Genomic DNA, 16835 nt, shown 5'->3' with positions numbered 1-16835 from the left:
ATATTTGTTTATTTACGTCAGAGTATGACATTGGCGTAGAAAAGAAGGCAATTGCTACGTTTCTTTTCTTTTCAATTTTTTTTTAAAATTTATAATTTAGTTATAAATTTTATTTAATCTGTATAATTTTAATATATAAAATAAGTTAATTTTTTTATAAATATTAAAATTATAAAAATTAAATTATTATATATATTAAAATTAAAAAATTAATTTTTTAAATTTTAAAATTTAAATATAATATAGTGTAAAATTTAAAAATTAAATCATTAATTTTTTAAAATTTAGAAATTAAAACATGATATATACAAAACAGAAAAGACCACAAACGAAAGCCCAATCTTCAAGCCCACAATAAGTCCAAGCCCATACAACACAAACCCTAGCAAGGGGCAAGAGACTATTGAAATTTGAAACACAAAGACCTTCGGCTGCAAGAATGTTGAGCGCCGCCGTCGAAGATAGAATGACCGACGCCGGGAAAGCTTTAATTCACTAAGAATAGGATAGAAGTGTCAAGCCAGGCAGATAGCCGTACCATGAGACCCCAAAACAAAAACCTTCCCCATATTTAAGAGAGACAGAGTTAGGAATTAGAATCCACAAACAGTCAACTTGAAAAGCCCGGAGCTATGGAAGAAAGCAGACATTCTCATTCTCTTATGGCTTTTGAAGGATGGAGAACTCAAACAGTATAAAAGAAATATTATGCGCTAAATAAGCTCAAAATTAATTTTAGAATAAACAAGGATGAAATTTTTTTAATCAAAGCTAAATAGGCTTTTTTTTAAAAAAAATAAAAATATTATTTTCTTTTTTTTTTAATAATAAATATTAAAAATAATAAATTTTTATTCATTATATTCTCTAATTTCTCCTTCCTTAAATTTTATTTTAATTAAAAATTATAAATAATTTTTAATATCTTAAAATTAAAAATAAAAATTTTTTAAAAAAAATTATTGAATTTTAATTAAAAAATTCAATTTTTATTTAAGTTTAAAATTTAATTTTAAACTTATTAAATCTCACATAAAGTCTAAAAGTTTTTTTTTCCCCCAAATATAAACCAAGCCTCAAATAGCATCCACAACTCTCATCGTTAGGTCCTGCAAGGTGCAACTAATTTGTGGTTTGCTATGGCACGTGGACGAGTATGGTGAGATAAACTTAGTTAATACCTTAAATGGGATTATAGTACACTAAAATATTTTGCTAAAATCATTTTTAATTATATGCATGAAAAAATAATTCTAATTTACCTTGATTTAATATAACTTATTTATATCTTAATAATTAGAAAAAAGAAATACATTTTTAAATATTTTATTAAATTATACAACTAAAATAAAATAAAAGTCGCCAATGAATCAATGAATTTCAACTCAATGACATTGAAGTCATTTTCAGCACTGTGAAATCTCGATCGTAAAAAAAAAGTCAGCCATTACTAATTAATAGCAAATACCATTATTAAATCATAGAAGGTGACACAACCACTGGCATACATCTGGGTTTTTACAAGTTTGATACACAATTCTCAAGTTTCAACCATATTTCATAGAATACTCAGAACTACTTCATGCATTGACCTTAGGCTCCCACCCTGCGATCACATGTTCCGTTGTAGCCTTGGTCTTCTGGAAAGATTCCCGGGAGAAGAGCAACTGCAAAACAAGATGTCAAATTTATATCAATTTGCAGTCTCCAACAACTTATAATTCATGGCTGCACTAACATATATGAAGAAGGGAGTACTTATGCCACACAATGTCCGCCCCAACATAGACCTGGCCAAACTTGCCCTTGGCCGAGTCTACCCTAACGCGCACACACAATCAGTCGGAGGGAGAGAGAGATTTGGTTCCAAGGCGAAGCTCAAAATCATCAATATCATAATAATTTAACACTACTTCAACACAACAAAGACCCTTTTCTCATTATATATGCATCAGTCAACTACAGAGTTGAGAAATGGTAATCCAAAGGCTAAATGATGAAACCTACTTCCAGCCATATTTCAATTAATTGGATATTAAGACTTAAGAGATAACATCATGAGATTTTATCCCCATTTATTATTGGTATATTATTTAATTGAATAAAAATATGGCTACATAACTTTTCCAATATATTTATACTTAATTTATTTAAAAAGTTTTAAGAATAGTTCATAAAAAAAATGTGAAGATATATATAAAAAACAAATATGAAAAATAAATAATAAAATATCAATAAAATATATATAAATAAATTGTTATAAGATGAAAATTACCTCAGTGATATTTGCACAAATTGTTCATCATCTTCTCTTAATTTATTGGTCACTAAAATATCATTTGACAAGTTTGAGACAAAATTTTGATTGGACATTGTACCTTTTATCGCATTAGGAGGTAACTAATTTAATTTTTTATGTTTAATATTAATTTATATAGTTTATAACTATGACTTTTAGTTTCTTAATATTAATTAAATTGTAACTATTGTCATAATTTTTTTAATTACAAGTAATTAAGTACATGATTTTATAATTATTGTGAACAATAAGAGAATGGTTTTAAGTTAAGTAGAAAGCTAGAACTTTGAAGAAGTACTCTAGAGTCAAAGGGTTTTAAGTTAAGTAGGACAAAGACAGAATACATGCATTGCAAGTTCAGTGAAGGCCAAACTGGTGATAGGGAGGGAGTTAGTTTGAATAGAGTGGTACTGTTACAAAGTAATCACTTTAAATATCTAGGCTCAGTCCTTCAAGTAGATGGGGGATGTGAGGAGGATGTTAGTCATAGGATTAAAGCCGGATGGTTGAAGTGGAGACGTGCCACGGGAGTTTTATGTGATCGTAAGATTCCCAATAAATTGAAAGGAAAATTTTACTGTACAGCCATACGACCGGCTATGTTATATGGTAGTGAGTGTTGGGCACTGAAAGAGTCGCATGCATCTAAGATAAGAGTTGCAGAGATGAGAATGTTAAGGTGGATGAGTGACCATACTAGACTAGATAAAGTCCGTAATGAGAGTATTAGAGAAAAGGTAGGAGTGGTGCCAATTGAAGATAAGTTGAGAGAAGGGAGATTGAGGTGGTTTGGTCATGTGAAGCGTAGACATACGGAGGCTCCAGTTAGACAAGTAGAGCACATTAGGTTAGAGGATAGAAAGAAAAAAAGGGGTAGACCTAAATTGACTTGGAGGAGAGTAGTACACCATGACTTAGAAGCATTACACACTTCTGAGGATTTAACCCAAAATCGTTCAGAGTTGAAAAAACGAATCCATATACGACTCCAAATTTTTTGGATAAAGGCTTAGTTGAGTTGAGTTGTATAACTATAACTCTTAGTTTTTATAGTATTAATTAAATTATAACCATTATTATAAATTTTTATTATTATTAAATGCCTTACATGTCATTAATATCCCAATTATTTCTTGTTCCACAATCATAAGCAGGGATTGGAAAAAAGCAGCAACAAACAACAAGATATCATATACTTTACGTGAATGGGGGCTTCCAAACTCCAATATTTTAACAAGAAGGAGTAACTTGCCAAAACTGAATTATATCGCATTTGTGGAACCATACAATTTGTTTTAGTGGAAATCAGATAAACAAAAAAAAATTATCATGTATGTAATAACAACCACATACCTCCATGTAATTGTGGACATAAGGCAAGTTTTCAGGGACAGTCCACTTTTTAAAATGGCCAAGAGCAACCTCAAGATGGTACAGCTTTGGTGCCAAGCTCAGTTCCACAGCAATGATCTTTTCTCCAGCAATAAATGGACCCTGATTTAATGCTCCAACACATCAATTTGTATTTCTATACTAAAAAAATAAAAAGGAATCAAACTCCTTTATTAATTTATGTTTGTGTTTCAATTGTATATATACATGTGCCTTAAGGTGCTCTTCCAATGCCTTCAATTCCTCAAGCAATGCCTGCTCAGATCCATCGTTGGAATCTTTGCTCTTCAAGAATTTGACAAAAGATGGGAATATCTTTGAACCTCTGCACTCTCACACAACATATGGATGCAAAGTTAAGGATGCAGAAAAACTTTAAATTCAAAGTATTTTTGAAATTTTACATATATTTCAGATATTTATCTGCTTTTTTAACAGATGACTGATTAAAAAAGTAGAGAAAGAGATTAAATAATTAACATATTACATGCACAAATACACGCAAGTGCAAAAATGAGCATGAGCAAAGGCAAACATTTATTTGTTTCACATAGAACATATCCTAGGAAATTTTTTCATATAAAAGATAGAAAAACAGAAAACTCGTAAACCTGGAAGACAAAAGATAGAAAGATAGTTTCTCCAAGCTTGATGATAAAAAGATAATCAATATAGAAGGAACAAGACAGAAACATTTACTCTACCAATGAACTTCTCTAGAGAACAATTTCTAATGGAAATAAACTGAAATGAGAAAGCACCGTATAAATAAGCAGAAAATAAGAATCATAACTACATATTAAAATCAGTAAAAGAAAATTTAAGAATAATACAATCATAATATCTATCTCATCATTTCATCCAGGAAAACCCTCCACATTTTACAATGGAAAAAACAGAAGCAAAATCCAACCACTCAGCAGATTACCAATATCAAACTAACAAAGAGAAATCTATAAAGATGGACAGATGATGCTTACACAGAAGCAAATTCAGGAGGGGTGACAAGAGATGGCTCAGGGTATTTCTCCTCTAGAATCCCAACAATCACATCAGAGTCTGGCACCCATTTGTCATCAAATTTCACCACTGGCACCTTCCCTTCTGGGCTTATTTTCAAAAACCTATAAAAACAAAAGCATCATCAGCTAACGAATCACAACATACAAAAACCTCAAAAGGTACCTATATTACAAAGGTCACAACTACTTTTGACCTTTGTAATCTAGCCTTGAATCATCATTGCTTTTGGTAAAATAGATTAAGAAGTTACTAAAAGATTATTACTACTATTTATTTCCAATCCATTTTCTGTAATTAAACAGTGATCATAAAAAAAAAAAAAATTTCAGACACTTGTTTTTGCCTGAAGTGGAGAACTGAGTGTCGCTTTCCTCAAAGTGAACCGCCATATGCGGCAATTTCTTAGTTTCCCCCAAAAGCGAACCATTAATACTTCAATTTAGAAAATTTTAAAGCATATGAACAGAACAGCTGCACATATGGGCTAAAAGGCACATGCACAAAAACATAACCCATTTGAATATATGGAAAAGGGGCACAAAAGTCATAAAATTGCACAACTAGACAATGCACACGCAGATACAACAAAAACCCATTTGCACAAGCACTTCAAATAAACTATTAAAACCCAAAAATCTTGGAAAAAGGATAATAATATATTATTAACATATACAGCTCAAAAAATTAGTTGATTATGATACCATTGAGGCTTGTCACTGACATTAATCAGGTGCAACTTATAGGAAAGTTTCTTCTCTTCCAAAGTCAAGAGAACTCTTTGGGAGAATGGGCCTGAAATATACAAAACCAAAAGATGACATAAAGCTAATTTTGATCAAAATCCATACAAATAATCACCCACACAAATAAAGTATACATATATAGCGAGAGACAGAGAAAGAAAGAGAGCATACAGTCTCCGATAACATGAGGAGCGCCAACAGCAGCCTTGACACAGATCTCTAAAGCCATTTTTATTAAGAATTGCAGGGAACCTTGTGATCTTGGTTAGTGGAAGAAATGAAGAAAGCAGAAATGCTGATGGATAAGTATGAGCCTGTATTTATTTTTCATGGGTGGTTATTGAACCGAACCGGACCAGTTAGATTTTGGCATATCGTTCATTCTCGAATTGTTGATGACATCCAGAAAGTTCTTGCCGCTTATTTGCAAAATCATTTTTACTTTTTTTGTTTTTTTTAATACTCTACTTCACATCTAAATTTTTTTAAACTTTTAAACTATTTTATAACACAACTAAATTGAATTAAGACATTTTTAAGATCTTTAAAATTATAATTCAGACTTAATTTTATTTTATAAGTGTTGAAGTAAGTGTATAATGCAATTAAAGATAATAATAGATCAATTTTTATGGGTATTAGATTCGATTAAATTTTAACGGGATGAGTTTAAATAGTATATAATCGAGTTTAGAATGAGTTCGAGTATATTCGAGTTGAGTTCAGATTTTATATATTGTATATCTGTTATCTCGAACTCGTTTATATAAATATTTAATTAAATATAAAATATATATTTTTTATAATAATATTTATAATTTTTATATATTTTATTTCAAATAAAATAAAATTTAAATATTTTATAAAATTATTAAATTTTTAAAATATAAATTATTAATAAAAATAATTTTTTATGTGAATTGTTAATTAAATAATATAAAATTAAACAAGTTTAAACTTTTTTTTATAATAATAATCGAGTTTGATACGGATTTAGGTGGTTGGAATAACTTTTAATCAAATTCGAGACAGGTTTGGATTTTGAGAATATTAATCGAGTTCGAATTTTCAGAATATACAATTATTTTTCACGAAAAAAAATAAAATCTTAATAAAATTATCAAAGTCTAAAAAATAAAAAATAACTCTCACTACTAAAAAGAGAAAATCATTTTTCTTAAAAATAACTTAATTTTTTTTTAATCAAGAAAATATTTTTCCATAATCAATCTTTCTAAATGCTCCAAACACTTAAAAAGAGAAAAAAATATTTTTTTCATAAAATAAATAAATTTTAAATGATAAATAAATATCAGTGATTTAATACCGTCAATAAAATGAGGATTTTTCTATTAAATATTACTGATCATGTAGCATTATATATACAATTAAAAATACTTTTTAATTATAATCGTGATTCTCACTTGCAACAATTTTCTTGGCATTGTCAATTATCTTTTCCCTAGGGGTGTGCAAACCGTTGGTTCGGTTTCGAACCGAACCGAACTGATAAAATCAAAAATTGAAAATTTTAAAAACCGAATCGAACTGATTGATAAGAGAAAATCAAACAGAATCGAATCCATAAATATCGGTTTGGTTCGGTTTTAAATCGATCAAACTGAAATTTATAAAATTTCATATTTTTAACATTAAATATAAATAATAAAAACATAAAAACAAAAAAAAATTAGAAATCAAAACTCAAAAATCTTAAGGTTCGGTTCGATTTTCTTTGATTTCGGTTCAGTTCGATTCAATTTGATTCGATTTTTTTTTATTTCCTATATACATATTAATAATTTCGGTTCGGTTCGGTTTTTTTTATTTTTTATGAAAATAACCGAATCGAACCGATTAACCAAAATTATCAAAATTATAAATCGAATCGAACCGATTAAATTTTAAAATTAAACCGATTGAACCGAATTAATCAATTCGATTTGATTTTTCGGTTTAAACCGAAAACTGCTCTCCCCTACTTTTCCCTTGTCTTCAAAGCAAGTTTACTTATTCGAATGCGCATCTAAAGTCATTATCTTTTCCCTTGTCTTCAAAGCAATTTTACTTATTCGAATGCGCATCTAAAGTCATTTTGGTTAACCTTTTGCTTTACTTTGCGTATCACCAACTTAAGCCAATAAGTCACATATTTTATCAATTTCTAGGAAGCATAATAGTATTTTTAAATTTTATATGAAATAAAAGTTTCAACAATTACTAATAATTTTTATTTTTAATATTTATAAGTAATACATTAAAAATTTCCATAAATGAGTAATAACCTTTTTAATTAAGGTTTTCAAACTAACTCGGCCTATGAATCAATAAAACTAAAGGGTTATAAATTTAGAGATTATTTAGCTTAACTAATTATTTTTAATTTTTTACTTAAAATGTATTTTTAATTTATATGTTAATTTAAAAATAAAAAATTAATTATTTAATAAAATTATTTAAAATTAATTTTTAAATAATTTAAGTGTTCAATTAAAAAGTATTTAAAAGAAAATTAAATTGTCAAAATGACTAAAAAGCATATATCATTTAATATTGTAGTTGTTAAAATAGGATAGTTTTGATATTTTTAAAAATTACTAGAATAATGTAGTATCTTATTTGATTAAAAAATAATTTTAAAATAAGTAGATAAGTCTTTACTTATGATTTTTTATTTATTTTAAATATTTTTTTAACTTATAAATCAAACCAAATATTAATTTACTTATAATTTTTTACTTATAAATATATTAAATTTTTATAAGCCAAACCAAATACACTCTCAACCTCAATCAAAATTAACTATATATATATATATATATATATATATATATATATATATATATATATATATATATATATATATAATTCAGTTGACTACCTATTAATTAAAATAGATCTTTTATTAAAAAAATAATATTTAAATTTATGAAGAGTGAATTTAAATAATATAAATATAAATATGTAAACGTAATTTTATAGTTAACTAATCTTTTATTTGGGTTGATCCGCCCCTAATATATAATCTCAATTCAATGTGACTTGAAAAACCTCCTATAAATTTTTGAATTTGAATTCCCTTAAAAAAGGGGAATCCTCCTAATGATCGAGTCAATCTACTGAATCATGCAAACTAATAGAAAATCATCTGGATCATTTAGTTTTTGCCGAGTCAACTCTTTACTTCGATTTTTTTTGGCATGCTCTTAAGTTATATTGAAATAGTAATAAGTAAAATATTCGTGAGAATTATTTTATTTAAAATTAAATTTAATTATTACTCTCAATATTTATATTCATTTTAAATTATTTATCTTAAATTATCTTAATTTGTTTTAATTCTAATTATTATTAATTAATTAATATTTAAATACATTTAATTTTATACGTTTTAGTTAATAATCAGCATAAAATATATTTTTATTAATAATTTACATTTTAAAATCCCAATAAGTTTATAAACTACTTAAATTGTATTTATTTAAAATATAATATATAAAAATTTATATATGTTATTGTAAAAATATAAATTTTATATTTAATTTATTATTTACATAAATGAGTTAAGGCAATGAGAATTCAAATCTAATAAAACCTAAATCTAATATACACATTATTTCTTAAATCCAAACTTATTACAAATTCAATTATACACTGCTTAAACTTATTTAATAAAGTTTGATTAGATTGGATATCCTAAAATATCATACCCATTGTCATTCTTAACTTGTATCTCTTTAGCCAAAGCAAAAGATTTTTTACACATAAGTTCCTTTTAACATTATGATTAGAATAAAAATATTATATTAAAAACATATTTTTAGATATTATTTAAAAAAATATTTAATTATTTTAAATTTCAAAAATTAAAATATATTAAATATAATTTTAAGTAATATTTTTATTAATATATTTTAAAAAATTATTAACAAGAATATTAAACAAAAACTTAAAATAAATATCATATTCGATCACTTAATTTTATTAATAAAAAAAATTTTATTTTTACTATATAATTTATTAATTATTATTTAAAACTTAAAAAACAAAAAATGATTTGAGCAGTATACCATTTTTATCCTTTCTTTTGCATTGCAAATTAATATTTTGAAAGTACTTTAGATAATCTTATTTCTTTTTTACTCAGTGATTTTTTCTGTATGTTCATTTTATTTCAAGGATGAAATAGAGAAAATAAAATTTTATTGGACCCTTAAAAATCTTTTGAATAATCTTTTTGAAAAAAAAAATTATAAAAAAAAGGAACTTTTGAATTAAGTGTGCTGGGTCAAATGTAATTTCAAATGATTATTTATTATTACTTAATTAGCTTTTCTATTTTTTTTTTATCTGATTTGTTATTGTTAATACATTATACATTATTTCATATTCGATATTTATCCCATTAATTACTCATCCAATGACTAAACATTGTCTCAACAATCAATCTAAACAGACTATAACCATCCTCATTTTTTCATTCAAAAATATAATTACTCAACCAAAATGTGCATAAAAGAAATTATTTCAAATATAACGCCAGAGTGAAGAACTTTTAGACTAACATTGGTGCGGGCCCACCACCAAAAGAAGTGAGCCCTCCAAAAATTAGAGTATGCCGCTGATTGCGACGAGCACACGGTATTCTTTAGTAAAAGGCGAAAGAATAGTTCGCTTTGTGCTCACCGCGCGGCTGCTTGGTTCATAAAGCTATTTACCTTGTTGTTTTATAAGGCTCTCACTGATCCCTCATTCCCTTTTTTATTCAATGTGGGATTTTGAAACCAAACTGCACTTACACTCGCTCTCTTTTAACATATTTTGCAATTCTGCTCCAAGATTTGCACTGTGCTTCTCCCTCAAAATTTTCCCCTTAACAAACCCATTAAATAAGGATGAGATTCAATTCTGAACTTTTCTTGGATTTGCATTTTGCACTATATCATCTGAATCATTATCTGTGAAAAATTGGCTTCCAAAAGCTCTAAGCAAAATGTTTCACACTTTCACTTGCTTCCCAACATTTGTAAGACTGATTTACATAATTTCTGTGGTGAATAGCTGAAATTGCAAGCACCCATCAGAGACTAGACCCATCTTTATGAGAATATTTGTGTAGCCAGCATTAGAGTTTTTGTATTTTGCATTTTAAATTATTTTTGAAATTTTTTAATTTTTTAAGAATATATATTATATAAAAAGTAAAATATCTTTTATAAATTATTGAAGGCTATAAAATATCGCTATTTATATACTATAAATTTTAGATTAAGACTATATATATATAATAAGAGTAGATCTATAGATGATATATATTATTAGAATACCGAATTATTACATATATATATATATAATAATTCGGTATTCTAATAATATATATCATTTATAGATCTACTCTTAATTTTTTATTTATTATATATGTTTTATATAACGAATTAACTCTTTACTTGCTTCGATTTTTTTTGGCATGCTCTTAGCTTATATTAGAGATTACAATGGATAAGATATTCACAAAAATTATTTTATCGAAAATTAAATTTAATTATTATTTTTAATATTTGTATCCATCCCAAATATTTTATTTTAAATTATTCAAACTCATTCTAAACCCGATTATTATTAATTGAATAATATCCAAATCCATTTAAATTTATACATTTTAGTTCATAATCAGCATAAAATATATTTTTATTAATAATTATATTTTAAAATTTTAATAATTTTACAAAATACTTAAACTGATTCTATTTAAAATATAATACATATAAAATTTATAAATATTATTACAAAAATATAAATTTTATATTTAATTAATTATTTATATAAATAAGTTCAGATAATAAAAATCTACACCATATGAAACCCAAACTTAACACAAATATTATTTCTCAAATTTGAACTTATTTAAATTCAATTATATACTATCTAAACTCATTTCAATTGAGTTGCATCAAGTTTAGAACCCTAAAATAGACTCATTACCGTTATTGACTGGTATCATTTTAGCTAAAATAAAAAGATTTTTTACACATTAGAGTTCCGTTTAATATCATGATCATAATAAAAATATAATTTTAAAAAAAATATTTTGAGTTATTATTAAAAATTAAAATATATTAATATTAATTCAAAGTAATGTTTTTATTAATATATTTAAAAAAATTCTAAACAGCAATTGTAATAACAATATTAAACAGAAACTTAATTATCCTGTTCTTGTCTAATTTGAATTGATCTGGTAAATAAAGATATAACACTTGATCTAGTAGAGCTAGGTTATTCCCGATTTCCTAATATCCCCACCTAACCGAATGGAAAAAAAAAAAATCATACTCCGGTTCCATTAATAATTTAATTTCATATAAAAAATTTAATTATTTTTATTATTTTTGAGTTAAGAAATTGAAAGAGTGGAGATTAACATAATTATGTCAGGTGAATAATATACTTGTAACCACTAAATTAAGTCAAGTTAAATATAGAAATCTCTTTATTTTCTTGTTATGAGATTAATCAGTTTTATAATAATAGAAAAAATCTATTTTTATTTTATAACTAATTAATTATTATTCAACTCATAGTAAAAAAATATTTAAAGTATACCATTTTTACCCTTTCTTTTGCATTGCAAATTAATATTTTGAAAGTTATTCTAAAAAAATAATTAATATTTTGAAAATACTTTAGATAATATTATGACCATTTTACTCTCTGATTTTTTGCATGTTCCTTTTATTTCAGGGATGAAACAGGGAAAACAAGTAATTTAGTATATGAACTTTGATAAAATTTATAACTTAGTTCTTACCATTAAAATTCTATTAAGGAATCAATAATTTTAGCAAAAATAATTAAAATGTTCTTATCTCTATTTTTAATTTAAAAACAATTTAGTTTTTTATATTTTATTTCAGTAATAATTTAATTCCTGTATTTTAAAATGTGAGTTGGATTAAATAAAATAATTTAAATTTAAATTATTAAAATATAAATTAATTACTTTAAAGTCATTAAAAATTTTGATTTATTACAAAATTATCTATATATTTTATAAATTAATCCTTAAATATTATAACAGTGTATAAATAAGCCTTTGCAATTTTGTAAACTTTTATTTATATCATTATTATTTTAAAATTAGGAAAACTAATTTATAGGTTTAACAAAATTTCAATGACTAGATTGCTAATAAAATAAAATTTTAGTGATTAAATTATTTTTAAATTAAAAATAAAGTTAAAAGTATTTTTATTATTTTTGTTAAAATCAATAATAACTTAACTGAAATTATAACGGTAAGGATTAAGTTATAGATTTTATCAAATTTTAAGCATTAAATTATTTAATTTTAAAAATATAAAAGCTAAATTATAAATTTTATCAAATTTTAGAGATTAAATTATAATTTATTTTATTTTTATTAGTTAATTAGGTTTTTTTTATAGTTATTATTATTAATACATTATATATTATTTCATATTCGATATTTATATTATTAATTTAACTTATTTATAAGCATTACTTTAAACAAATATTATTTATAAGCGTAAACCAATAATTATTATTTCCCAAAAAATTAACTAAAATATCTAAAACAAAAATGATAATAGTACATAACTTTCAAATGCTAATTAATCACCAAAATTGTTAATAAATAAAAATAATATTCACAATATTACCCAATTTAAACTAACATTTGTGTGGGCCCACCATCAAGAGAAAGTGGACCCTCCAAAAATTGGCGTATGCCGCTCTTAGCGGCGAGCACACGGTATTCTTTAGTAAAAGGCGAAAGAATAGTTCGCTCTGTGCTCACCGCGCGGCTGCGTGAATTGTCAGATCATTTAGCTTGTCATTTATTAGGCTCTCGCTGATCCCTCTCTCCTATTCCTGTTCGATGTGGGGTCTGAAGCCAAAGTGCACTCAGTCTCTTTCACTTATGTTTTGCACTTTTGCTCCCAGCTTTACATTAGGCTTCTCCCTCGGCCCAAATAAATAGGCCTAGTGGAATTCAAACCTGAGTAGAAACATGGGTTGCTAAGGCAGCAGGTCCATTGATTCCATGGATCTCAATGCAATGGCATATATCATACGCTTATTTATTTTAACGGGTTTTTTAAGCCTAAGTCCATGTAATTAAGAATATATATATATATATATATATATATTGTAGTTGCTTAGAAGCTAAATATTTCGATTAATTTATATTTATAATAATCTAATAGAAATTTTTGTGATTTGAAATGGCATATATCATACGCTTATTTATTTTAACGGGTTTTTTAAGCCTAAGTCCATGTAATTAAGAATATATATATATATATATATATATATATATATATATATATATTGTAGTTGCTTAGAAGCTAAATATTTCGATTAATTTATATTTATAATAATCTAATAGAAATTTTTGTGATTTGAAAATTCAATGATTTAGTTTTTATAATTTATTTCCATTAATTAACTAATTAATATTTATGTTTCAATTAATTATTAGACACTTAAAAAAACATTTTTATCCTATAATTAACCCAAGTTTATGAAATTTATCCGTCTCTCTTTTTATTTCTATCTTTATTCACCTTTTTCTCTATCCTGTCTTCTATTTTTAATAAAAGTAACTGCGATTGTGATTGATTCAATTCGATTTGATTTAAAAACTTTTAGCAAATTGAATTGAACAAATCAAATTAAGGAAAAATTCGAATCGAATCATTTGGTTCTACTTGATTTATTGAATTAGACTTCATCTTCACTTTTTTTAAACTTATTCTGAATTATTTCAAATTTTATTTCGATTATATTTTATATTTTTAACTCTAATTTTACATTTAATAGCAATTAACCGGTATGTTTCATTACTAATATATAAGATAATTTAACCAATGAACTTTGATTTTATGGTATTAGAATTGCTTTCAAAACTAAGCTTTATATATATATATATATATATATATATATATATATATATTGCTTTTAAGTTTTTAATGTGAAAAAAGAAATTCTTTCATAATTATTGGAAAAATATAAAACAGAAAAACATTATATTTGATCCATGTGCTAATTTAATCATAGGCATGTGTGAAAGAGGCTTGCAGAAAAGAGAGTAGTGTAAGATAATGGTCCATGGAATATTTTGGCCTCGTCTCATTGTCAATTTTTAAAGGAGGCTATGTGTGGCTGCCAGTGCCAGCGTCAGCCGCCGCCGCCGCCACCACCACCACCATAAATTCCTTCCTACAATGTAGGGAAAAGGCATGAAATTGATGGAGATCTCGTGCATTTTTCTTTTTCCAAAGTGGGATGAAAATACATCAAGCCATTATGCCATTAGACCAAGCCATAACAGTCACCTTCTTCTTTTATTATGTGTATTTGTAAGTCCAAAGATCTCTCATTATATTTACATATTAAAGTACTTGAAATAAAATAATTTCTTTGTTATCCTCACTGATTTTTTCTTTTTTCTCTCTGATTTCTTTGCATGTTCCTTCTATTTCAAGGGCGAAATGGGAAAACTAAATTTTGGTAAACCCTTAAAATTCTTTGAATTCATCTTCTCCTTGCTGTTTTTTCATCTGTTCTTGCAGCTGTTAATGCTGATGTTTTTGCTTCCTTTTAGTTGAATGAAGTTATCCTTTCTATATAATAATAGTAATTAAAAAAAAAAATCCTTGAATGAAGTATGGATTATTCTTATTATTTAATTTAACATATAGAGTAAGATAAATTAAATAAACCATTAAGATCCAATATTTTATTGGATTTTTGTCTATCTGATTTGTACATATTGAATTTATAATTTTATTTTATAAAAATTTATAATTTAATCTTTAAATTTTACATTATATTATATTTCAATATTTGAATGAATTATTTTTTTCAACTAACATAAAAATTAAATTATTTTATATATTTAAATTATATAAATTAAAATATATTATAAAACACAATTTAATAATTAAAATATATCACTATGACTAAATTATAAATTTTTCATTATTTTTAAATATAATTTTTCATTATTTTAATTATTAATTTAATTAAAAATACATGTTTCAATAATATTATATTTCATAAATTTAAAAATTTTAGATTGGCATTGGTGTGGGCCCACTTCTAAGTGAAGTAAGCCCTCCAAAAACTGGCGTATGCCGCTAATTGCGACGAGCACACGGTATTCTTTAGTAAAAGGCGAAAGAATAGTTCGCTCTGCGCTCATCGCGCGGCCGCGTAATTTGCAGAGCGATTTTGCTTGCTATTTTATATGGCCCTCGCTGATCTTTGACTTCGTTACTATTCGATGTGGGACTTCAAAACCAAACTGCACTTACTCTCTTGACTCACATTTTGCACTTCCATTCCCAGCTTAACACTTGGCTTCTCCCTCTAAATTTTCCTCTTAACAGACCCATTAAATAAGGATGAGCTTCAGACATTTTCTTGGATTTTCACTATATGATCTGAATCATTGTTTGTTGAGAAGTTGGCTTCCAAAAGCTAGCTCTAAGCAAAACGTTTCACACTTTCACTTACTTCCCAACATTTCTAAAGCCGATTTGTTGAATTTCTGTGTTCAGTAGCTGGAATTGCAAGCACCCATTATAGATTAGACCCACCCTTGGGAGAATATTTGTCAAGGCAGCATTAGAGTTTTTGCATTTTAGCAATGGTGGCAAGGAAATAGAGGCTACGAGTGAAGTTGTTGAATCGAATATGAAGAGAGATGATGCACAAAAATCAAAAGATTAGAGTTTGCCCAGGCAAAATATATCTCGGCCCAAATGAATAGGCCTAGTGGAATTTAGACAAGAGTAGAAACACAGGTTGCTAAGGAAGGTCCATTGATTCCATGGATCAATGGAATGACACAGTTCTTAGGCTTATATATTTTAATTAATGTGTTTTTAGCCTAACTCCATATAATTTAAAATATATATATATATATATATATATATATATATATATATATATATATATATATATATTTATTTATTTATTTATGGTAGCTGTTTAGAAGCCAAATATTTGGGTTAATTTATATTTTAATATTCCAATAGAAAATAAACAAAACTATTAGGATAGGTAATGAAACTTAAAGCATAAATTATGATTTATTCTTTGTAATTTTTTGTTTTTTATATTTCACAAGTATTTGGATATTCCTCAGGTAGCCTCAGTCTAATAAATTATGGCTAATTCTATTCGCATCGGCTCGGCCTATTAAAGGGTAAAACACTTTCAATGGATATCTTCTCCATCCACGAGAATTAATGAATTATTTTTTTTGGTTTGAAACTTCAATGATTTAGTTGTTATACTTTTCTATTAAGGAGTTAATTTTTATGTTTAAACTAGGGAATTGCCCATAGTTT

At 25.8% G+C, this 16835-nt stretch overlaps 1 protein-coding gene and 3 non-coding genes across 4 annotated transcripts; all 4 read right to left on the bottom strand.

Annotated features, from left to right (window-relative positions):
• Positions 1-1447: 1447 nt before the first annotated feature.
• LOC110663890 (glutathione S-transferase DHAR2) lies at positions 1448-5782 on the bottom strand. The gene is made up of 6 exons (XM_021823366.2): positions 5629-5782; positions 5416-5506; positions 4672-4815; positions 3899-4016; positions 3653-3793; positions 1448-1667 (listed from the first exon to the last, which is right to left on the bottom strand). The coding sequence occupies exons 1-6, from the start codon at positions 5684-5686 to the stop codon at positions 1581-1583; spliced, it is 639 nt and encodes a 212-aa protein (XP_021679058.2). The 5' UTR covers positions 5687-5782; the 3' UTR covers positions 1448-1580.
• Positions 5783-10036: 4254 nt separating this feature from the next.
• Positions 10037-10152, bottom strand: LOC131182771 (U5 spliceosomal RNA). Its single transcript, XR_009151031.1, has one exon. It is a non-coding gene; the product is annotated as a U5 spliceosomal RNA (small nuclear RNA).
• A 3012-nt stretch (positions 10153-13164) lies between these two features.
• LOC131182782 (U5 spliceosomal RNA) lies at positions 13165-13282 on the bottom strand. The gene has a single exon (XR_009151043.1). It is a non-coding gene; the product is annotated as a U5 spliceosomal RNA (small nuclear RNA).
• Positions 13283-15576: 2294 nt separating this feature from the next.
• On the bottom strand, positions 15577-15691 carry LOC131182566 (U5 spliceosomal RNA). Its single transcript, XR_009150830.1, has one exon. It is a non-coding gene; the product is annotated as a U5 spliceosomal RNA (small nuclear RNA).
• Between the last annotated feature and the right edge of the window lie 1144 nt (positions 15692-16835).

Source organism: Hevea brasiliensis, chromosome 8 (assembly GCF_030052815.1).
Source record: "Hevea brasiliensis isolate MT/VB/25A 57/8 chromosome 8, ASM3005281v1, whole genome shotgun sequence".
In the NCBI taxonomy this organism is placed as follows: Eukaryota; Viridiplantae; Streptophyta; class Magnoliopsida; order Malpighiales; family Euphorbiaceae; genus Hevea; species Hevea brasiliensis.
This window is presented reverse-complemented; position numbering and strand designations above follow the sequence as displayed.